The 26,002-nt window shown below is 43.8% G+C and overlaps 1 protein-coding gene across 2 annotated transcripts in view; it reads left to right on the top strand.

The window, feature by feature from the left end:
- MTUS2 (microtubule associated scaffold protein 2) overlaps window positions 1-26,002 on the top strand; it is an 866,587-nt gene that overhangs the window by 737,127 nt on the left and 103,458 nt on the right. For both annotated transcript variants that reach the window (XM_077298284.1, XM_077298285.1), the window contains one exon: window positions 9,500-9,566. In XM_077298284.1, the coding sequence (XP_077154399.1) occupies window positions 9,500-9,566 (67 nt within the window). The remainder of the gene's footprint in view (window positions 1-9,499; window positions 9,567-26,002) is intronic.

Raw genomic sequence — 26,002 nt, 5'->3', positions numbered from 1 at the left:
ACGCTCAGCTCCTGGAGGAGACAGCTGCCTTCCTGTAGGACCTGACCCCCAACCAGACCCTCTGAATGAAGCTGCCTAGGATGCCAGGATGGGCCAGTGCTGCTGCTGCTGCTGCGGTGTGGACAAGACGGTACAGTCTCCCTATTTCCCCATCAGCCAAGGCGCAGGCGAGATGTAATGTCTCCTTTATTGTCTAGCAGTGTGCGAGGAGGGGCTGCCAGACAACCGGTGGTTTGCACACAAAATGCATGGATCATAATAAAGAGGGAGCTGGCGGCTTTGTGAGGACACTTTGTAGCTGTAGGATCCGGCTCTCATTATTAATCGATGTATTAGATCCTCATAAATATACGATAATAATATCCAATGTTGCTTTTTGGGCTTACGTTCAGATACTCGACTTGTATGATGCCGTGCAAGACCCTCACTCCACTTTTCGACAGAAAGAGTTAAATCCCAATTGTTGCCGTGTCACGTCAGCGTCCCAACGTTTGGCACTGGTCTAGGGATAGTTGCCGCCTTACTCTACACTGTGCCGTGTAAGGGGTTAATGATTAAAACACTTTTATTAAATGGTAAATGTGCGCCAGCCCTTAGATTAGCACCGTATGGATTATTTGGGGAGCTGTCGTCTGCACCCGCACCACATCTCGTGTTAAAGTTCTGCGCTATGTATAATATGATAATGATATGTACAATATATCCTTCCATAGAGGCTAGTAATTATGGGATGGATACATTATAACTTATGGTAATGATACACTTCATATAACGATCAATTTTCATTTCTTATCAATGTGACACTTAAACATGCGGAGCGGAGATTATCCCCCCAGTTATACGTGAGGGTGAATTGCAGAATTTTGTTTTTTGGTGCAATCGTTCACAACCAAGGAGAAATGTTGTGATGTGTAGATCCAGTTCTATTGATTCCGTAGGGTTCCCATTAATTTACGAGGTTGCTATGGAGCAGACCGTCACGTGCCGGAGAGTTCAGGTCTTCTACTGAATGACCTCTCCTCCAGACCTGTCACGCTTTAATCCTCTGATGTATTGCATCCATGCTTCCTCATACATTATAGCAGTCACATGAGAATATAGAGGGATTGATTTTGGTTATGAAGTGCGTCCTTCATTTTTTCCTAGCTAAGTTTTGATGGAAAGTCATATTGTGTCCCCTCTAATACAATAATGAGAGTAGGAGTAGGAAAATCTGCTACGTAGTGGAGCTAGCACCGTAATAGTGACTGAAAGCATTCAGCGACAGTTGTCCCAACTACTAACTGGGCATAATATATAGTAATCTCCATAGTACACCTGAAAACATAGCAAGACTGCCCCTGACCCTATACATAGACCTGTGTCAGAGCAAATTATTATTGCAATGCAACATGACCCTAGCCTAAACTGGCCAGGGGTGAAGATAAGGGGCTTAAAAGAGCATGCCCCTGCCAAATGTTAGGTGCCAGTGAGGGGTAAGGATTAGGGTTGGCAGCAATATGCTCTTGCGTATTGCTCCTGGGAACCTGTCAGGTCAGATAATGCTATTAACCTTTATTTCTCCTAGGCACCGCCGGCTTTCAGTCATGCAGGCAATTACAGTCATCGATCACAGCACTGACTGACAGCAGTCTCTGCACTGATGCACTCTAGTGTGAGCTGTCATTCAGTGCCGGAGCTTGCCCCTGCCAAATGTTAGGTGAGAGTGAGAGGTAGGGTTTAGGGTTGGCAGCAATATGCTCTTGCATATTGTTCCCGGGAACCTGTCAGGTCAGATAATGCTATTAACTTTTATTTCTCCCGGAAGCCGCCAGCTTTCAGTCATGCAGGCAATTACAGTCATCGATCACAGCACTGACTGACAGCAGTCTCTGCACTGATGCACTCTAGTGTGAGCTGTCAGTCAGTGCTTGAGCATGCCCCTGCCAAATGTTAGGTGAGAGTGAGGGGTAGGGTTTAGGGTTGGCAGCAATATGCTCTTGCATATTGTTCCCGGGAACCTGTCAGGTCAGATAATGCTATTAACCTTTATTTCTCCCGGAAGCCACCAGCTTTCAGTCATGCAGGCAATTACAGTCATCAATCACAGCACTGACTGACAGCAATCTCTGCACTGATCCACTCTCGTGTGAGCTTTCAGTCAGTGCCGGAGCATGGTTACAGCCGTTGCTGTGAGCAGTGACTGTAATTTCTCTTGGGATGCCTGTATGACTGAAAGCTGGCGTCTCCCGGCAGCACTAAAGTTAATTTTCTTCTAGGTGGCACACTTTCAGTACTACAGCAGGGGACTTCCATAACGTTAATAACCTGCAGATTAACCCTATATCTGCAGATTAAGATTAATGGCATTATCAGACATTGAATATTCCCTTTAAGAAAGAATACTGTACAGTAAGGCTTACCAGATCCCAAGAAACGGTTACTTGATGCAAGTAAAAGTGCGCTTCTAATGACTTAACTCTTGGGTTGATTTGTATTGGTGTCTATAAAGTCCTTAATTCTTAAAGAGTAAACATCGTCTTAATTTTTATTTCATAGATCAATAATACACATGAAATGAAGAAACTTTGTAATGTATCTTATCAGACAGATCTGCTTCTTTCTCCTACAGGACTGATCTTTATTCTTAAAATTCTCAGTGCTGGGGTTAAAATCTGTATTCAGTGAAGACAGATTTTTCCATTATGGAGAGAGGAGATGAAAGTTTCTTCTGATAAGATTCTATGTAGGAGGAGGGATGATCTCTGCCTCTAGCATGTCCCCCCCCAACCCTTCCCCGACCGCTTCTCCCCACCTCCCCCTACATAGAATCAGATTTTACCCCAGAATTGAGAATTTTAATAATGACTGATCAATTCTGACAGAGAAAAAAGCAGATTTGTTTGATAAAATATACTGCAAAGTCGCTTATTTTCATGTGTACTATTAATTTATTAAATACAAATTAAAACAACGGTTGCTCTTTAACTTCTACTAAAAGAAAAAAAATCATCAAACTGGTTTCTACAGTGGTGTAATTTGCTTTAAAAATGTACAATTATTTTTTCTACCCCTGTCCCATAACATTGTGGATTTCCCTATACTGATAAATTAATACACAGGAAACTTTCTGTGCTTTTTTCACGAAAAAATTAAGTAGGAAGTTTTTTCTAAATTTTAAGAATTTAGGGAAGGGATGTTCCTACACCTATAGTGCTGATAGAATGTTGTTGAAGATGATTGAATAACCATCCACTGATGAAAAAAAAGTGGATGGCAAGTTACTGTTGATTGGGAAAGCAGAACCATGTTTTTCTACAGTCTTTATGTTAAAGGAAAAAAAAGGCGAGAGCACTCTGGACAAAGCAAACAGAACTTAAAGAAGTTGTCCGCTACTTTTATATTGATGCCATATTCTTAGAAGAGTGCATCAATGTCTGATTGCCCGGCACCCCGACAATCAGCTGTTATCGCTGCCGGCCGGAAGTACTTTCTTGCGGAGCTTGGGTGTCTACTTGTAGTGATCGCCATGGGGTACGACACATCAATTTAATAGGAGGCGGATGTGCAGTAGATGGCCAAGCTCCGCAAGTAAGTACACTCCGATAACAGCGGATCGGCGGGGGTACCAAGTGCCGGACCCTGGCCGATCAGACATTAATACCCTATCCGAAGAATAGGGCATCAATATAAAAGTAGTGGCCAACCTCTTTAATCATATAATAAAGCTCATATATGGATACATATGCACGATACACATTTTGGAGAAATACTGAGAATACAGGAGTGCTCATGTCTGATCATTATCCTGGGGACGGCAGCTGCAACATAAGAATTTTCCTTCCCCCGGGGGGCTGCACATTAGGCACATACCGGCCCCTGCATCATTCGTGTATACCATTACTGGTTGAAACATGTACGATTTAAGATTCTGTGCCTGAAATGAACAAGGCAATGGGCCTGATTCGGGGGGCACATGGAATCTAAGCTGGATTCCAGTGGGGATCTATAGTAAATCTGTTCTTCAAACTGGAGCCACAAGCTTCTTACTTGAAGAAAGCGTCATTATGATTCCCAAGGCTTACCGCATTCTTCCCTGTATTTCTGAAAGGATTTTATAGATTTCCAAATATAATCTGTCATCTTGTAAAAAGCATATTCAAGCAAAATTGTATTATATTATGACAGTCCAGGCTGATAAGTTATCTATTTTCATTCTTGTGCATATTCAGAGGGGTGTAGTAGAAGTAGAATCATTCATAGATCGACTAAATGAGATGAAAATGACCATTAAAACAATGGAGACCACCCTTAGAAGACAATGGAGGTGACAACTGAAAAGTATGACACAGTGCAAACACAAGGGTGGACTTAATGTGGCTTGAGTCATCCTGTACGCCAGTGTTCCCCAACTCCAGCCCTCAAGAGCCACCAACAGATCATGTTTTCTGGATTTCCTTAGTATTACACAGGTGATGGAATTTTTGGTCCTCCAGCTGATGCAAGTATCACCTGTGTAATACTAAGGAAATCCTGAAAACATGATCTGTTGGTGGCTCTTGAGGAGCGGATTTGGGAACACTGCTATACACATTGCATGGTAAAGTTGGCTATCTAGCTCTAGAGCTGGATGACTACATTAATTACATGGTATCGTTCATCTATTGCTTCAACTTGGCCTTCAAAGAAGTTGTTAGTAAGGGATAGTCTTTAAGCTCCCTTTCTGGTAAAGAGGCTACATGTTTCATTTTAGAGATTCTGGATTGGGGCTCGCTTGCTTCAGGTCACATCACTGGTGTCAAGCAATCCTGCTGTTGGCCTATGTTAAGAGTTAGACCTGGGGCATGTCCATCTGAGTGTCAGTGAACTGAAGGCCAAAGTAGGCTTGTTCTTCAGGGGAGCCGACTAGAGGCCGAAGAGTGTAAAGTGGGGCCTATGGAGATGCTGCAGTGGGTGAAATGTCACGAGTTGGGAAACCTACTGGGTGAGAGTAGTCACCTGATAGTCACCAAGAAGTAGAGGAGTGAGCTGACCTATACATTCATTATTGGAAGAGAGCTACTTGTGCATGTTGTTGGCCTAGAAGAGATAAGTTCTGGAGAGTCTGCCGAGGCTGTGAGGGATGTCCATTCAGAACAGGGCTAAGGGAAGTTGAGGGGTGCTAGTGCTGGAGAAGGCTAGCGCTAAGTCCACGATATGCTCTGTGAGATCAGACATGAAGGGACTGATGTCTAATGATGTGTAATGAGACGTTGGCGTTGGCCTTCATGAAGCCTCTAGTTCTGTGGACATTAGGGGCAAAACAACCAGGTCACATTAGAGTATTTGTAATGAAGTTACCTGTGATTTGAAGAAGGGGTCTGTGTTTTTCACAAGTAGCACCACTCCTGTCCATTGACTGTTTTCGGTATTGCATTTTTGCCATGTCTTAAGGGGTTTTGACTGCTGAATGTGCTATTGTTAAATTAAAAGGGAAATTCTAAGACTAATCTGGTAATAGACGTTAGTCTACGTAATGCAGATTTAATGAGATCCTTCGTGTTCATAGTGTGGGCCCTGACTTCTTTGTTGCTAATGGTAGACATGGGACATTATTAGCATTCTCTTCAATCTTGATTATCTGTTAGTGGTATTTTACGCCTCCTGCATCTTTGATCCAATGAGTTTCCTTTACCCGGCTGCGGTGTTGCTATAAATAAGCTTAGCATCGTATTCTTTTAGTTGTGGGTCTACATAATGTAATTGCGTTTTAGATGTTTGTGAACTGATGATGATAGAGAAGATACAACAAAATATGCTACAAATTACATCGCCTGACTGTAGAGGAGTCAGAAAATGATCCAGACTGATTGATTTTTTTGTTTTTGTCTTTTCTATCTAACAATAGGAAATGTACGGAAGTCAAGTTGTAAGCTACGTGATAGGAATAAAAACTTTACTGCCATGCTATTTTAAGAAATTCTATGTGGGAAGAACTGGATAGATAACTGTTGTCTCTTAAATACATTTATAGCAGAGTTGGCTTTGTCAAGTTTGAGTTAATGGAAATGTTTTGCAGTATATATTTAATTTTAAATTCAACCAAATTGGTTATCTGGGACCTTTTTTCCCCTATGGGGGCTAAGAACTTTCCTGCAAGTAGTTGCTAAGTACCAGCCCGTTCTGCCCTTCGATGATCTCTTCCAGCTCAGAGTAGTCAAAGAACACCGCTCCTGACAACAATTCTACTGCTTCCTGCGACATCACGTCGACAGAGCATAGCCTTCTCTTCTGCTCTGTTTTGTCAATGGGGTGTCACTGCCTATGTCATGCTGCTTGACAGCCAGGTCCCTGCAGTTAGGCAGCGGTGAGCCGGGTGTCAACTGCAGGGAACTGGCTATCAATCAGCATGACGTTACAGTGATGCTCCATCGACAGAGCAGGGTGGAAGAGGAAGAGCAATGAGAATGTCAATGAGAGGTCAAAGCAAGCAGGAGAATCTCCACCTGAGCTGGGAGGGATCTTCATAGGGCAGAACAGGCAGATAGATAGCAACTACATGCTGGTACGTTCTTAGTCCCAGAGGATGCAAATAAACAAGGTCCTGGATAACCCCTTTATTGAAAGTCTGAAGAAGAGAAATAAGGCCTGCCATAGAGCAGTCAATCTCCCTCACTGTCCATGCATCGTCCGTGACAGAGAGGGGACTGACTTCGTAATTGAAATTATCCACCTTCTCTTATCTTGAACACAAACTGAAAGTGGAACTGTCTGGACCAGTGGTGAAACACTAGACATTGGTGGAGCTTTTGTTACTACAAGTATATTGGTTATTTGAATTGATCAAAAAGTCTTTCAGGACCCTGGTAGCCCATGAAAGCCAGACTGGAGCCCTTCGAGCTTCCACCTACATGCCAGCATCCATGGTGCCTCTTGTGAGTAGAAGAACCACACGTGACATCATCATTGCAGCATGTCACCCTCATGACATAATTTGGGGCCTTCTAATCAGAAGATGGATGATGTTCTGCCACTTAGGAGGAGGTTCACAGGGCTATGGTCCCGCAGTCCTGCAGCTGCAGATGACTGAAGTGGCCTATGGACCAGGGTCCAGCAAATCTTTTTTTCTTAACTTTTATGTATATATATATATATATATATATATATATATATATATATATATATATATATGTATATATATATATATATATATATATATATATATATATATATATATATAATCATAGAATGTTAGAGATGGGAGGGACCAACCCCCTTCTCAATGCAGGATTCACTAACCCATCTTAAACAGATGTCTGTTCAGCATCAGTTTGAAGACTTACATTGAAGGAGAACACCATCTCTCCTGGTAGCCTGTTCTGTTCATTGATGACTCTCGCTGTAAAAATATTTTTATAATATCTAATCTGTATCTTCTCCCTTTCAGTTTACTTCCATTACTTCTCGTGTTTCCATGTGCAAATGAGAATAAGGATGATCCATCTACACTGTGACATCCTTTCAGATATTTGAAGACAGCTATTAAGTCTCCTCTTAACTTTCTTATTTGCAAGCTAAACATTCCCAGATCTTTTAATCACTCCTCATTGTACATAGTTTGCAGTCCGCTCCCCATGTTGGTAGCTCTTCTCTGAACTTGGTCCAATTTTTCAATGTCTTTTTTGAAATTTGGTGCCCAGAACTGGACACAGTATTCCACATGAGGTTTGACCAAGGAAGTGTAGAGGAGGATTATTACTTCACGTGATCTACACTCTATGCCTCTCTTAATACATCCTATAACTGTGTTTGCGTTTTTGCTGCTGCATCACACTGTAGACTCATGTGCAGTCTGTGATCTATTAGTATACCCAAGTCTTTTTCACATGTACTGTTATTTAGTTCTATTCCTCACATTCTGTAGATGTAATTTTTTTACATTTTTTCTTACCCATATGTAGAATCTTGCATTTCTCCCTGTTAAATACCATTCTGTTAGAGCTTCCCATTTCTGTCCTTTGGAACATCCAGCCATTGGACCTTTTTGTACCCTCTTTCTGAGTCTATTAAAATTTGCATTTCTGAAGTCCAACGTTAAAGTCTGAGTCCTCTCTGTTCTTCCTCCTCTTGTAATCCATAGTTTGAGGATAGCATGATCACTGCCTCCTAAATTTTCAGACACCTTTACTTCCTCAACCATTTCCTCCCTGTTGGTAAGAATTAAGTCCAAGACGCCGAAACTCTTGTTGTCTCTTCTACCTATGAAAGACAAAGTTAACAGCTAGAGAAGATAAGAATTTTCTAGACCCAATACTTTTTAGAGATTCTTGACAAATTTTTGGATAGTTAAAATCTCCCATTTTCACTATGCCATACTTTTTTGCGAACAAAAAACATCTGATGTAAAAAGAGTTCTTCCATATCTTCAGTCTCTCCAGGTGGCCTATAGTAAACACCTACAATAGTGTCCTTTCTGGTGCTTTCTGTTCTTCTCTCTTTGTATTTGTATCCAAGCAGTTTATGCAGAGTTGCCACTCTCATATGCTTGGATGTATGTAGAGATATACATTTTCCTAACTTATATTGTAGCACCTCCTCCCTTCTTTTTAATCCTGTTTCTAATAAATAAGTTGTAGCCTTCAAGTTTGTATTCCAATCATGTGTATCATCTCTCCAAGTTTCAGTGATGCCTATGACATCATATCTCTCTTCTTGTGTTAGCCACTGCAATTCTCCTCATTTGTTTCCCATGCTCTGTGCATTTGTATACACACATTTTAGTAGGTAGCCTGTTTCTCTTGCTCCTCTATTTTCATTCAGAGTTTGTTGTCTCTGTTCTTTATTTCCACTTCTAATTGAAGGGTTCTCAAAAGAATTAATTAGCTTCATATATTTCCCATTCCATATTGTTCTTGTTTAAAGCTCTCCTGATGAGTGTAGCAAGGCATCTACCAAATATGTGTTTTTCTGCTTTTGTAAGATGCAACCCATCTCTAGCAAGGAGTCCATCATACAGGTAATTCACTCCATGGTCAAGAAACCTAAAACGTTGTTCATGATACCATCGATGTAGCCAGTTGTTCACCTGTAGAAACCTGTTCAATCTCCTTGGCCCATGTCCATCCACTCCTGTTCAATCTCCTTGGCCCATGTCCATCCACTCCTGTTCAATCTCCTTGGCCCATGTCCATCCACTCCTGTTCAATCTCCTTGGCCCGTGTCCATCCACTCCTGTTCAATCTCCTTGGTCCATTATTTATATAAGCAACACATCATAATTTAAATGGATATCCCAACTGAGAATGAAGGCAAGAGTTGCTGTGAAATTTGCACCTCAGTGTAGCCATAAGCGAAATGATATTGCTGATGAAAACTTCCAGTGTCCTGCCTAGAAAAATATATTAAAGACAAAATGATGCACTTCTGAGTCTATATCTCAATTATTAGACTCATAATTACATATCTGTTTTTTTGCAACATGTTCATTTTTGAGGGACACAGTGGTTCATATATATAACTACTCTGAACACTTTCTCCACAGAATGAAGCTGGGCTTATGAAAGAAAGAGAACTATCACTTGAACTTGCAACCATCAGAGATGAAGTGGGTAAGTAACCTAGATCAAGAACCTCAAGGTGTATATGCTCGAGTGTATTTCATAGTGATGTAGCCGACCTGAGTTTGCCATAAGATCCCAGTATTTGAGATATTACTTTAGACACAAGGGAAACTACTCCATTATCTCAATGTATGAACATCAAAACATTAAACTTCTCATTAAGATCTCTTGTATCTGTACATTCAAGAGATGTTCAAGTCCGATAAAATCCAAATTTTGCCATGAACCTTTGGCCATTTTTCACCCTTGTTCTTACTGATGAAGCCTAAGGAGAGAAATAGCGCCAAGTGGATGTTCGATCTGCATTAGGATTAGAAGACGAGGCCTTTATATGTAGTTCACAACTTAAGAAATTGTTGTGACGTAAGACTTGAGCTATAGTGTTTGCATAGGATTCGTCTGTATGAAAATAATTGACTGTTTTGTTCCTTGTGAAAAAATAATTTCTAAAATCTGATTTCTCCCAGACTTAAGTTGATGTCAGAGGACATTGGCATATGCATCCTGTGCCTTTGAAACTACTATGCATGACTTTGTAATTTCCCTTCTACCTTTCTTATCATTTATTAATAATGCACGTTAATGTTCTAAATGCTATTTTGTTATACGGATGTGTCTGAAGTACATTACGTCATTTAACAGATTCTTTTTTTATCAATTTTCATTTGTAAACTTTGCATTATTTTTCCATGAAACTTTATTTTGCCCATAATACTAAACTGATTACCATAGTTTCCGAATATATGTTTATTAGTGTCAGAGCTTCCTTAACCCCTTTCCTACATCGGGCGTAATAGTAAGCCCACGTCGGACTCACCCTGTTTGTGCGGGCTCCGGCGCTGAGCCCGCATATTCCGGGCACATGTCAGCCGATCTATACAGCTAACATGTACCCGCAACAGCCGCCGGTGGAACAGCGATTCACCCGCGGCTGTTAGCTAGTTAAATGCAGCTGTCAATCTCTGACAGCAGCATTTAGCTTGCGCTTACCAGAAGTGCGTCCTTTGTCCCGCCCATAGGTGACTCCGTCACATAATCGCAGGTCACCGATGACAACCAGAGGTATAGTTGTCATTGCCAGATTTCTATGAGCGCAACCCGGTGGTCGGTACTCATAGAAAGAGAGCATTTCTGCTACACACAGGTGATCTGATCATCATCAGTAGTTGCAGCTTCTACTCTCTCATGGAGACTATTGAAGCATTCAAAAAGATAAAAAAAAGTTTTTAAAAATATAAAAAATAAAAAAGATGTAAAAGTTCAAGTCACCCTACTTTCGCCCCATTCAAAATAAAACAATTAAAAAAAATCAAATATACACATATTTGGTATAGCCGCTTTCAGAATCACCCTATCTATCAATATAAAAAAAGAATTAACTCAATCGCAGTAGAAAATTAAAAATGCCAGAATTACGTTTTTGGTCACTGTTACATTGATATAAAATGCAATAATGGGCGATCAAAAGATCTTACGCTGGGGTCACACTGCGTTATGGCAGTCCGTTAGATGGACTGCGTTACACCGCAGCATAACGTGGTGTAACACACCCATTAACGCTGCCATTAACCCCTATTATCAGGCGCATCGCCAACGCATGCCATAATCAGAGTGACGGAGCCTCGGATGCGGGCTGCAACGTCTGAGGCTCCGTCACCGCTAGTACAGATGAATCATCTGCACTAGCGGTATAGCATAACACGATGGCATGTATGCTATAGCGTTAACACAGCCCGTCAACGCTATGCGTTGAACGGGCTGCTTTAACGCAGTATGAACCTGGCCTTATCTACACCAAAATGGTATCAATGAAAGCTTCAGCTCGGTGAGCAAAAAATAAGCCCTTGCCCAGCCCCGTATCACGAAAAATGGAGACGCTACAGGTCTAACAAATTTTGTAATTTTTTTTCACCACTTAAATATAAAAGAACCTAGACATGTTTGGTGTCTATGAACTCGTAATGACCCGGAGAATCATAATGGTAGGTCAGTTTTAGCATTTAGTGGACATGGTTAAAAAAAAAAAAAAAAAAAACTGTGGAATTGCACTTTTTTTTGCAATTTCACCACACTTGAAATTTTGTTCCTGTTTCCGGTACATGATATGTTAAAAGTTAAAACCAATGGTGTTGTTCAAAAAATACAACTTGTCCCGCAAAAAACAAGCCCTCACATGGCCATATCGACAAAAAAATTTAAAAGTTATGGTTTTGGGAAGAAATTGAGCAAAAAACAGAAATTTAAAAACTGAAATACCCCGGGTCGTTAACGGGTAAAAGACGACCTGGCAACAGGTCAAAAGCACACAGTTTTTGTTCCTATTTTATTCCCAATACTCCTCTGAGTATTTAGTTTATTTTTTATTTTTACTTTTATTTTTTTACATCAGTCATATGGTTCCAGAGATATGGGCCATTTTATTTGGTGCTAATTAGAGATGAGCTGATCGCTTCGCACAACCTTGGTCTACTGTCCAGGTCAGGACTCTCTAACCCTAACCCTAACTGGGCTTGTCTTATAATTTGCTGTGATGGCAGATCGTCACCTATGCTTCACACAAGATAACTCAGAAGGTCAGGAAATTTACGCAGCTCTTATCCATGGCCAGAGAGCACTGACCCAGACCGACCGTGGTTGCATGAAGTGATCTGTTCAACACTGATGCTAATTCTTATGGGTTTTACCAACAGGGCATCGCTCAAAGGATTCTCTGGGGATGTGTCTTTAGTCTGCTCTACATAATTACCCTGTGAGCAGCGCCCACTTGGAGAAGACCGTAAATAAGTAGCAAAATAAAAAGCCTGTATTTGAAGGTGGATTTTTTTTTTTTTTAAATAGAGCCGAAACTCGACACTTTTGGCCTGGGGGCAGGTCATCTTTAAATCTGATATTAGGCGGATTTTTCCTTTTCTGTAGAGATTACCATTAAGTAGTCACCTCAGTAAACGGCAGCATCTATACATAGATAGAACAGAATCCATCATCCACATTAGGTAATGGCACAGCTCGCCTCTTCCATCTTCCTGCAACATCACTCTCAAGAAGAAGTCAAAGATCATCTTTAAGCTATTAATAATAATCTTTATTTATATAGCTCCAACATATTCCGCAGCGCTTTACAGTTGAACAGTTTCAAACACAACAATCATAAGTAACAACGTTAACAATACAATATATAAAGCAAAATAAGAGGACCCTGCTCGTGAGAGCTTACAATCTACAATGAGGTGGGGGAGATACAAAGTGCAGGTGTGTATTTACAATGAGGTATTTACAATGATGGTCCAGCCATCTTCAGGGGGTGGGGGATAGATGGAGATAGTGAATGGGCTACACACACACACAAGTATAAAATGAGTTTGATTAGTGAACGTGGTAGGCCGCTCTGAACAAATGTGTTTTGAGGGAGCGCCTAAAACTATGCAAATTGTGGATGGTCCTAATATCTTGGGGCAGAGCATTCCAGAGGATTGGCGCAGCACGGGAGAAGTCTTGGAGTCGGGAGTGGGAGGTATTGATTAGTGCAGAGGTTAGTCGGAAGTCATTTTCAGAGCGCAAAGGTCGGTTAGGCCGATAGACAGAAATGAGGGAGGAGATGTAAGGGGGTGCCGCACTGTCGAGAGCTTTGTGGGTGAGAACAAGTACTTTGAATTGTATCCTGTAATGAATGGGCAGCCAGTGTAATGACTGGCGAAGAGCGGACGCGTCCGAGTAACGATTAGCCAGATGGACGACACTGGCTGCTGCATTAAGGATAGACTGGAGAGGGGAAAGTCGAGTGAGGTGGAGGCAAATTAATAGAGCGTTACAGTAGTCCAGGCAGGAGTGGATCAGGGCGACAGTGAGGGTTTTTGTTGTTTCCACGGTGAGAAAAGGGCGGATTCTAGAGATGTTCTTTAGGTGTAAGCGGCAGGAGCGGGCAAGAGATTGTATATGGGAGGTGAAGGAGAGATCGGAGTCAAACATAACACCCAGACAGCACGCCTGCTGCCGGGGTGTTATTATGGTGACCCCCACGGAGAGGGAAATGTCAGATTTAGAGAGGTTAGTAGATGGCGGGAGCAGAAGAAGTTCAGTTTTGGAGAAGTTGAGTTTCAGATAGAGAGCGGACATGATGTTGGAGACTGCAGACAGACAGTCAGTGGTGTTCTGTAGTACAGCGGGGGTAAGGTCAGGGGATGACGTGTATAGTTGTGTGTCATCAGCATAAAGATGATACCGAAAGCTAAATCTGCTGATGATCTGTCCAATTGGGGCTGTGTAGAGGGAAAAGAGAAGGGGGCCAAGGACTGAGCCCTGAGGTACCCCAACAGTGAGAGGAAGAGGAGATGAAGTGGAACCAGAGAACAGAACACTGAAGGAGCGGTCAGAAAGGTAGGAAGAGAACCAGGAGAGAGCAGTCTCCTTAATGCCTAGTGACTGGAGCCTAGAGAGTAGGAGAGCGTGGTCAACAGTGTCGAAAGCTGCAGAAAGGTCGAGAAGAATGAGCAGAGAGTGGTCACGTTACGTTTTGCTGTCAGAAGGTCATTGGTCACTTTGATGAGTGCAGTTTCAGTCGAATGTAGGGGGCGGAAACCGGACTGTGAAGGGTCTAGGAGGGAGTGAGTGGAGAGGTAACGGGTAAGGCGGGATTAGACCAGGTGCTCCAAGAGTTTAGAGATGAAGGGGAGATTGGAGACCGGTCTGTAGTTATTTGGGCAGGATGGGTCGAGAGCGGGTTTCTTTAGTAATGGAGTGTTATGATCCTTAGTGGTTGAGGATCACAAATTACTCCAGCTAAGTAACATACATAGGACAAGCTCTAGGGAGGTGGCAAACTGGACTGACCGCAAACCTGACCCGAGGAAAAACGAGGATGGAAACCAGAATTGCAGAAAAAAGGCGAAACCAAAGTAGCAGAACTAGCCCGATTATTAAGGGCAAACTCGGCCAACGGCAAAAAAGTCACCCAATCATCCTGATCAGCAGAAACAAAACATCTCAAATAAGTTTCCAACGTCTGATTAGTTCGCTCGGTTTGGCCATTAGTCTGAGGATGGAAGGCCGACGAAAAAGACAAATCAATGCCCATCTTAGCACAAAAAGTCCGCCAAAACCTGGACACAAACTGGGATCCTCTATCAGACACAATATTCTCAGGAATGCCGTGCAAGCGATCCACATTCTGAAAAAATAGAGGAACCAAATCGGAGGAAGAAGGCAACTTAGGCAAGGGCACCAAATGGACCATCTTGGAAAAACGATCACACACCACCCAGATGACAGACATTTTCTGAGATACCGGAAGATCCGAAATAAAATCCATGGAAATGTGCGTCCAAGGCCTTTTCGGAATAGGCAAAGGCAAAAGCAAACCGCTGGCACGAGAACAGCAAGGCTTAGCCCGAGCACAAATCCCACAAGACTGCACAAAGGAACGCACATCCCGCGACAAGGAAGGCCACCAGAAGGACCTATGTTATGATCCTTAGTGGTTGAGGATCACAAATTACTCCAGCTAAGTAACATACATAGGACAAGCTCTAGGGAGGTGGCAAACTGGACTGACGGCAAATCTGAACCTATCCAAACACACTAGAAGTAGCCGGTGAACGTGTCTAAAAATCCTAGACGTCTCGAGCCAGCCTGAGGAACTAACTACCCCTAGAGAGAAAGAAAGACCTCTCTTGCCTCCAGAGAAATAATCCCCAAAGATATAGAAGCCCCCAACATATAATAACGGTGAGGTAAGAGGAAGGCACATACACAGGGGTGAAAACAGATTTAGCAAATGAGGCCCACTAATACTAGATAGCAGAAAATAGTAAAGGGGTCTGTGCGGTCAGTAAAAAACCCTTACAAAATATCCACACTGAGATTTCAAGAACCCCCGCACCAACTAACGGTGTGGGGGGAGAAACTCAGTGCCCTAGAGCAACCAGCAAGCGAGGAAATCACATTTTAGCGAGCTGGACTAAAAACATAATAAATGCTGATAATCAAAAAATGATCAAACAAAAACTTAGCTTGTCTTGGAGAGACTGGGAGCAAGGTAGTCACAAGGAATCTAAAGAGCACTGAATACACTGAGAGCAGGCAAGGAACTGAGTATCCAGGTGAGCTAAATAAGAAACCAACCAAGGATAACGAACCAGCTGATGCTGCCAACCTGCAGAAAGACAACACTACACAGTACCGCTTGTGACCACTAGAGGGAGCCCAAAAACAGAGTTCACAACAGTACCCCCCCTTGAGGAGGGGTCACCGAACCCTCATCAAGACCCCCAGGGCGATCAGGACGAGCCGCGTGGAAGGCATGAACCAAATCGGCCGCATGAACATCAGAGGCGACAACCCAGGAATTATCCTCCTGACTATAGCCCTTCCACTTCACCAAATACTGAAGCCTCCGTCTAGAGGTACGAGAATCCAAAATCTTCTCCACCACGTACTCCAATTCGCCCTCGACCAGCACCGGAGCAGGAGGCTCAACAGAAGGAATCACAGGTACCACATACCTCCGCAACAAAGACCTATGGAACACATTATGAATGGCAAACGATGCTGGGAGATCCAAATGAAAAGACACCGGGTTAAGGATTTCCAAGATCTTATAAGGACCGATGAAGCGAGGCTTGAATTTAGGAGAGGAGACCTTCATAGGAACATACCGAGAAGACAGCCACACCAAATCCCCAACACGAAGTCGGGAACCCACACCGCGGCGGCGGTTGGCAAAGCGCTGAGCCTTCTCTTGTGACAACCTCAAATTGTCCACCACATGGTTCCAAATCTGCTGCAACCTATCCACCACAGAATCCACCCCAGGACAGTCAGAAGGCTCAACCTGACCCGAGGAAAAACGAGGATGGAAACCAGAATTGCAGAAAAAAGGCAAAACCAAAGTAGCAGAACTAGCCCGATTATTAAGGGCAAACTCGGCCAATGGCAAAAAAGTCACCCAATCATCCTGATCAGCAGAAACAAAACATCTCAAATAAGTTTCCAACGTCTGATTAGTTCGCTCGGTTTGGCCATTAGTCTGAGGATGGAAGGCCGACGAAAAAGACAAATCAATGCCCATCTTAGCACAAAAAGTCCGCCAAAACCTGGACACAAACTGGGATCCTCTATCAGACACAATATTTTCAGGAATGCCGTGCAAGCGAACCACATTCTGAAAAAATAGAGGAACCAAATCGGAGGAAGAAGGCAACTTAGGCAAGGGCACCAAATGGACCATCTTGGAAAAACGATCACACACCACCCAGATGACAGACATTTTCTGAGATACCGGAAGATCCGAAATAAAATCCATGGAAATGTGCATCCAAGGCCTTTTCGGAATAGGCAAAGGCAAAAGCAAACCGCTGGCACGAGAACAGCAAGGCTTAGCCCGAGCACAAATCCCACAAGACTGCACAAAGGAATGCACATCCCGCAACAAGGAAGGCCACCAGAAGGACCTAGCCACCAAATCTCTGGTACCAAAAATCCCAGGATGACCCGCCAACACCGAAGAATGAACCTCGGAAATAACTCTGCTGGTCCATCTATCCGGGACAAACAGTCTCTCTGGTGGACAACGGTCAGGTCTATCCGCCTGAAATTTCTGCAGCACTCGTCGCAAATCTGGGGAAATGGCAGACAAAATCACTCCCTCTCTGAGAATACCAGCCGGCTCAGAAACTCCCGGAGAGTCAGGCACAAAACTCCTAGAAAGTGCATCAGCTTTCACGTTCTTCGAACCAGGCAGATATGAGACCACGAAGTTGAAACGGGAGAAAAACAACGACCAACGAGCCTGTCTAGGATTCAGGCGCTTGGCAGATTCAAGGTAAATCAGATTTTTGTGATCAGTCAAGACCACCACACGATGTTTAGCTCCTTCGAGCCAATGTCGCCACTCCTCAAATGCCCACTTCATAGCCAACAACTCCCGATTACCAACATCATAATTCCGCTCGGCAGGCAAAAACTTTCTTGAAAAGAAAGCACATGGTTTCATCACAGAGCCATCAGAGCTTCTCTGCGACAAAACAGCCCCTGCTCCAATCTCAGAAGCATCAACCTCGACCTGGAAGGGGAGAGAGACATCTGGCTGACATAAGACTGGAGCTGAAGAAAACCGGTGCTTCAGCTCCCGAAAGGCCTCCACGGCCGCAGGAGACCAATTAGTCACATCAGAACCCTTCTTGGTCAAATCCGTCAAAGGTTTAACCACGCTAGAAAAATTAGCGATGAAATGACGGTAAAAATTAGCAAAACCCAAGAACTTCTGAAGACTCTTAACAGACGTGGGCTGAGTCCAGTCATGAATAGCCTGGACCTTGACTGGGTCCATCTCCACAGTAGAAGGAGAAAAAATAAAACCCAAAAAGGAGACCTTCTGTACTCCAAAGAGGCATTTTGAGCCCTTCACAAATAAAGCATTAGCACGCAGGACCTGAAACACCATCCTGACCTGCTTCACATGGGACTCCCAATCATCAGAAAAGACCAAAATGTCATCCAGATAAACAATCATAAATTTATCCAGATATTCTCGGAAGATGTCATGCATGAAAGACTGAAACACCGAAGGAGCATTAGAGAGTCCAAAAGGCATCACCAAGTACTCAAAATGGCCTTCAGGCGTATTAAATGCTGTTTTCCATTCATCTCCCTACTTAATGCGCACAAGGTTATACGCACCACGGAGATCTATCTTGGTGAACCAACTGGCACCCTTAATCCGAGCAAACAAATCAGACAATAGTGGTAAAGGATACTGAAATTTGACTGTGATTTTATTCAGAAGACGATAATCTATACAAGGTCTCAAAGAACCGTCCTTCTTGGCCACAAAAAAAAATCCTGCACCAAGAGGGGAAGAGGATGGGCGAATATGTCCCTTCTCCAAAGACTCCTTTATATAACTCCGCATCGCGGCATGCTCTGGTATAGACAGATTAAAAAGTCGTCCCTTAGGGAATTTACTACCAGGAATTAAATTTATAGCACAGTCACAATCCCTATGAGGAGGCAGGGCACTGGACCTGGGTTCATCAAATACATCCTGGTAGTCAGACAAAAACTCAGGGACCTCAGAAGGAGTGGAAGAAGCAATAGACACCAACGGAGCATCGCCATGAATTCCCTGACAACCCCAACTTGAAACAGACATAGCTTTCCAATCTAAAACTGGATTATGAGCCTGCAGCCATGGCAGACCCAAAACGACAACATCATGCAAATTATGCAGAACAAGAAAGCGAATCACCTCCTGATGTACGGGAGTCATGCACATGGTCATTTGCGTCCAATACTGAGGCTTATTCTCAGCCAATGGCGTAGCATCAATTCCCCTCAGAGGAATAGGAAATTCCAAAGGCTCCAGGACAAAACCACAGCGCCTGGCAAACGACAAATCCATCAGATTCATGGCAGCGCCCGAATCCACAAAAGCCATAACCGGGTAGGATGACAAAGAACAAATCAAAGTAACAGACAAAATAAATTTAGGCTGCATAGTACCAATGGTGACAGGTTTAGCGATTTTTTTTAAGCGTTTAGAGCATGCTGAGATAACATGAGTAGAATTACCACAGTAAAAGCACAACCCATTTTGACGTCTATGACTTTGTCGCTCAATTCTGGTCAGAGTTCGGTCACATTGCATAGACTCAGGTCTCTGTTCAGAAAACACCGCCAAAGGATGAGCAGATTTGCGCTCCCGCAAACGCCGATCAACCTGAATGGCTAAAGCCATAGAATCACTCAGACTTGTAGGGGTGGGAAACCCCACCATAACATTCTTAACGGCCTCAGAAAGACCTTCTCTGAAATTTGCAGCCAGGGCACACTCATTCCATTGAGTAGGCACCGACCATTTCCGAAATTTTTGACAATACACCTCTGCTTTATCCTGACCTTGAGAGATAGCCAGCAACGCTTTTTCTGCCTGATTCTCAAGATTAGGCTCCTCATAAAGCAATCCAAGAGCCAGAAAAAATGCATCTACATTAAGCAATGCAGGATCTCCTGGCGCCAGGGAGAAGGCCCAATCTTGAGGATCGCCACGCAACAAGGAGATAACAATTGTAACTTGCTGAGTGGAATCACCAGAGGAACGAGGTCTCAGAGACAGAAATAACTTACAATTATTCTTAAAGTTTAGAAACCTAGATCTATCACCAGAAAACAACTCCGGAATGGGTATCTTTGGTTCTGACATAGGGCTATGAATAACAAAATCCTGAATACTTTGCACCCGTGCAGTCAGATGATCCACACTAGAAGTCAGAGTCTGAACATTCATGTCTGCAGCTGAGCTCAAAACCACCCAGAGTTCAAGGGGATGAAAGAAGCTAAACAGACTGCAGCAAAGGAAAAGCGGGAGGAAAAAAAAATGTACTCAGGTCTTCTTTTTATCCCACTTCTACGATGCATTAAACACTTTTGAGGCCTGCTCTACTGTTATGATCCTTAGTGGTTGAGGATCACAAATTACTCCAGCTAAGTAACATACATAGGACAAGCTCTAGGGAGGTGGCAAACTGGACTGACCGCAAATCTGAACCTATCCAAACACACTAGAAGTAGCCGGTGAACGTGTCTAAAAATCCTAGACGTCTCGAGCCAGCCTGAGGAACTAACTACCCCTAGAGAGAAAGAAAGACCTCTCTTGCCTCCAGAGAAATAATCCCCAAAGATATAGAAGCCCCCAACATATAATAACGGTGAGGTAAGAGGAAGGCACATACACAGGGGTGAAAACAGATTTAGCAAATGAGGCCCACTAATACTAGATAGCAGAAAATAGTAAAGGGGTCTGTGCGGTCAGTGAAAAACCCTTACAAAATATCCACACTGAGATTTCAAGAACCCCCGCACCAACTAACGGTGTGGGGGGAGAAACTCAGTCCCCTAGAGCAACCAGCAAGCGAGGAAATCACATTTTAGCGAGCTGGACTAAAAACATAATAAATGCTGATAATCAAAAAATGATCAAACAAAAACTTAGCTTGTCTTGGAGAGACTGGGAGCAAGGTAGTCACAAGGAATCTGAAGAGCACTGAATACATTGAGAGCAGGCAAGGAACTGAGTATCCAGGTGAGCTAAATAAGAAACCAACCAAGGATAACGAACCAGCTGATGCTGCCAACCTGCAGAAAGACAACACTACACAGTACCGCTTGTGACCACTAGAGGGAGCCCAAAAACAGAGTTCACAACAGTACCCCCCCCTTGAGGAGGGGTCACCGAACCCTCATCAAGACCCCCAGGGCGATCAGGACGAGCCGCGTGGAAGGCACGAACCAAATCGGCCGCATGAACATCAGAGGCGACAACCCAGGAATTATCCTCCTGACCATAGCCCTTCCACTTCACCAAATACTGAAGCCTCCGTCTAGAGGTACGAGAATCCAAAATCTTCTCCACCACGTACTCCAATACGCCCTCGACCAGCACCGGAGCAGGAGGCTCAACAGAAGGAATCACAGGTACCACATACCTCCGCAACAAAGACCTATGGAACACATTATGAATGGCAAACGATGCTGGGAGATCCAAATGAAAAGACACCGGGTTAAGGATTTCCAAGATCTTATAAGGACCGATGAAGCGAGGCTTGAATTTAGGAGAGGAGACCTTCATAGGAACATACCGAGAAGACAGCCACACCAAATCCCCAACACGAAGTCGGGAACCCACACCGCGGCGGCGGTTGGCAAAGCGCTGAGCCTTCTCTTGTGACAACCTCAAATTGTCCACCACATGGTTCCAAATCTGCTGCAACCTATCCACCACAGAATCCACCCCAGGACAGTCAGAAGGCTCAACCTGACCCGAGGAAAAACGAGGATGGAAACCAGAATTGCAGAAAAAAGGCAAAACCAAAGTAGCAGAACTAGCCCGATTATTAAGGGCAAACTCGGCCAATGGCAAAAAAGTCACCCAATCATCCTGATCAGCAGAAACAAAACATCTCAAATAAGTTTCCAACGTCTGATTAGTTCGCTCGGTTTGGCCATTAGTCTGAGGATGGAAGGCCGACGAAAAAGACAAATCAATGCCCATCTTAGCACAAAAAGTCCGCCAAAACCTGGACACAAACTGGGATCCTCTATCAGACACAATACTTTCAGGAATGCCGTGCAAGCGAACCACATTCTGAAAAAATAGAGGAACCAAATCGGAGGAAGAAGGCAACTTAGGCAAGGGCACCAAATGGACCATCTTGGAAAAACGATCACACACCACCCAGATGACAGACATTTTCTGAGATACCGGAAGATCCGAAATAAAATCCATGGAAATGTGCGTCCAAGGCCTTTTCGGAATAGGCAAAGGCAAAAGCAAACCGCTGGCACGAGAACAGCAAGGCTTAGCCCGAGCACAAATCCCACAAGACTGCACAAAGGAACGCACATCCCGCAACAAGGAAGGCCACCAGAAGGACCTAGCCACCAAATCTCTGGTACCAAAAATCCCAGGATGACCCGCCAACACCGAAGAATGAACCTCGGAAATAACTCTGCTGGTCCATCTATCCGGGACAAACAGTCTCTCTGGTGGACAACGGTCAGGTCTATCCGCCTGAAATTTCTGCAGCACTCGTCGCAAATCTGGGGAAATGGCAGACAAAATCACTCCCTCTCTGAGAATACCAGCCGGCTCAGAAACTCCCGGAGAGTCAGGCACAAAACTCCTAGAAAGTGCATCAGCTTTCACGTTCTTCGAACCAGGCAGATATGAGACCACGAAGTTGAAACGGGAGAAAAACAACGACCAACGAGCCTGTCTAGGATTCAGGCGCTTGGCAGATTCAAGGTAAATCAGATTTTTGTGATCAGTCAAGACCACCACACGATGTTTAGCTCCTTCGAGCCAATGTCGCCACTCCTCAAATGCCCACTTCATAGCCAACAACTCCCGATTACCAACATCATAATTCCGCTCGGCAGGCAAAAACTTTCTTGAAAAGAAAGCACATGGTTTCATCACAGAGCCATCAGAGCTTCTCTGCGACAAAACAGCCCCTGCTCCAATCTCAGAAGCATCAACCTCGACCTGGAAGGGGAGAGAGACATCTGGCTGACATAAGACTGGAGCTGAAGAAAACCGGTGCTTCAGCTCCCGAAAGGCCTCCACGGCCGCAGGAGACCAATTAGTCACATCAGAACCCTTCTTGGTCAAATCCGTCAAAGGTTTAACCACGCTAGAAAAATTAGCGATGAAATGACGGTAAAAATTAGCAAAACCCAAGAACTTCTGAAGACTCTTAACAGACGTGGGCTGAGTCCAGTCATGAATAGCCTGGACCTTGACTGCGTCCATCTCCACAGTAGAAGGAGAAAAAATAAAACCCAAAAAGGAGACCTTCTGTACTCCAAAGAGGCATTTTGAGCCCTTCACAAATAAAGCATTAGCACGCAGGACCTGAAACACCATCCTGACCTGCTTCACATGGGACTCCCAATCATCAGAAAAGACCAAAATGTCATCCAGATAAACAATCATAAATTTATCCAGATATTCTCGGAAGATGTCATGCATGAAAGACTGAAACACAGAAGGAGCATTAGAGAGTCCAAAAGGCATCACCAAGTACTCAAAATGGCCTTCAGGCGTATTAAATGCTGTTTTCCATTCATCTCCCTACTTAATGCGCACAAGGTTATACGCACCACGGAGATCTATCTTGGTGAACCAACTGGCACCCTTAATCCAAGCAAACAAATCAGACAATAGTGGTAAAGGATACTGAAATTTGACTGTGATTTTATTCAGAAGACGATAATCTATACAAGGTCTCAAAGAACCGTCCTTCTTGGCCACAAAAAAAAATCCTGCACCAAGAGGGGAAGAGGATGGGCGAATATGTCCCTTCTCCAAAGACTCCTTTATATAACTCCGCATCGCGGCATGCTCTGGTATAGACAGATTAAAAAGTCGTCCCTTAGGGAATTTACTACCAGGAATTAAATTTATAGCACAGTCACAATCCCTATGAGGAGGCAGGGCACTGGACCTGGGTTCATCAAATACATCCTGGTAGTCAGACAAAAACTCAGGGACCTCAGAAGGAGTGGAAGAAGCAATAGACACCAACGGAGCATCGCCATGAATTCCCTGACAACCCCAACTTGAAACAGACATAGCTTTCCAATCTAAAACTGGATTATGAGCCTGCAGCCATGGCAGACCCAAAACGACAACATCATGCAAATTATGCAGAACAAGAAAGCGAATCACCTCCTGATGTACGGGAGTCATGCACATGGTCATTTGCGTCCAATACTGAGGCTTATTCTCAGCCAATGGCGTAGCATCAATTCCCCTCAGAGGAATAGGAAATTCCAAAGGCTCCAGGACAAAACCACAGCGCCTGGCAAACGACAAATCCATCAGATTCATGGCAGCACCCGAATCCACAAAAGCCATAACCGGGTAGGATGACAAAGAACAAATCAAAGTAACAGACAAAATAAATTTAGGCTGCATAGTACCAATGGTGACAGGTTTAGCGATTTTTTTAAAGCATTTAGAGCATGCTGAGATAAGATGAGTAGAATCACCACAGTAAAAGCACAACCCATTTTGACGTCTATGACTTTGTCGCTCAATTCTGGTCAGAGTTCGGTCACATTGCATAGACTCAGGTCTCTGTTCAGAAAACACCGCCAAAGGATGAGCAGATTTGCGCTCCCGCAAACGCCGATCAACCTGAATGGCTAAAGCCATAGAATCACTCAGACTTGTAGGGGTGGGAAACCCCACCATAACATTCTTAACGGCCTCAGAAAGACCTTCTCTGAAATTTGCAGCCAGGGCACACTCATTCCATTGAGTAAGCACCGACCATTTCCGAAATTTTTGACAATACACCTCTGCTTCATCCTGACCTTGAGAGATAGCCAGCAACGCTTTTTCTGCCTGATTCTCAAGATTAGGCTCCTCATAAAGCAATCCAAGAGCCAGAAAAAATGCATCTACATTAAGCAATGCAGGATCTCCTGGCGCCAGGGAGAAGGCCCAATCTTGAGGGTCGCCACGCAACAAGGAGATAACAATTGTAACTTGCTGAGCGGAATCACCAGAGGAACGAGGTCTCAGAGACAGAAATAACTTACAATTATTCTTAAAGTTTAGAAACCTAGATCTATCACCAGAAAACAACTCCGGAATGGGTATCTTTGGTTCTGACATAGGGCTATGAATAACAAAATCCTGAATACTTTGCACCCGTGCAGTCAGATGATCCACACTAGAAGTCAGAGTCTGAACATTCATGTCTGCAGCTGAGCTCAAAACCACCCAGAGTTCAAGGGGATGAAAGAAGCTAAACAGACTGCAGCAAAGGAAAAGCGGGAGGAAAAAAAAATGTACTCAGGTCTTCTTTTTATCCCACTTCTACGATGCATTAAACACTTTTGAGGCCTGCTCTACTGTTATGATCCTTAGTGGTTGAGGATCACAAATTACTCCAGCTAAGTAACATACATAGGACAAGCTCTAGGGAGGTGGCAAACTGGACTGACCGCAAATCTGAACCTATCCAAACACACTAGAAGTAGCCGGTGAATGTGTCTAAAAATCCTAGACATCTCGAGCCAGCCTGAGGAACTAACTACCCCTAGAGAGAAAGAAAGACCTCTCTTGCCTCCAGATAAATAATCCCCAAAGATATAGAAGCCCCCAACATATAATAACGGTGAGGTAAGAGGAAGGCACATACACAGGGGTGAAAACAGATTTAGCAAATGAGGCCCACTAATACTAGATAGCAGAAAATAGTAAAGGGGTCTGTGCGGTCAGTAAAAAACCCTTACAAAATATCCACACTGAGATTTCAAGAACCCCCGCACCAACTAACGGTGTGGGGGGGGAAACTCAGTCCCCTAGAGCAACCAGCAGGTGAGCAAATCACATTTTAGCGAGCTGGACTAAAAACATAATAAATGCTGATAATCAAAAAATGATCAAACAAAAACTTAGCTTGTCTTGGAGAGACTGGGAGCAAGGTAGTCACAAGGAATCTGAAGAGCACTGAATAAAATGAGAGCAGGCAAGGAACTGAGTATCCAGGTGAGCTAAATAGGAAACCAACCAAGGATAACGAACCAGCTGATGCTGCCAACCTGCAGAAAGACAACACTACACAGTACCGCTTGTGACCACTAGAGGGAGCCCAAAAACAGAGTTCACAACAATGGAGTAATGATAGAGTGTTTGAAGGAGGAGGGGAAAATGCCAGAGGAGAGGGAGAGATAGATTAAAGATTGTAGTTAGGTGAGTTGTGACGACTGGAGACTTGAGGAGGTGTGAGGGAATGGAGTTGGTGGTGCATGTAGTCGGACGAGAAGAGGAGAGGAGCCTGGAGACTTCTTCTGTGATGGGATGGGAATGTGGAGAGTGAGCCAGGGAAATGCAGGGAGGGATGGGAGTCACAGAACTT

This window comes from Ranitomeya variabilis, chromosome 3, assembly GCF_051348905.1.
Source record: "Ranitomeya variabilis isolate aRanVar5 chromosome 3, aRanVar5.hap1, whole genome shotgun sequence".
Lineage (NCBI taxonomy): Eukaryota > Metazoa > Chordata > Amphibia > Anura > Dendrobatidae > Ranitomeya > Ranitomeya variabilis.
The sequence above is the reverse complement of the archived record's forward strand: the minus strand, read 5'-3'. Positions and strand labels throughout refer to the sequence as shown.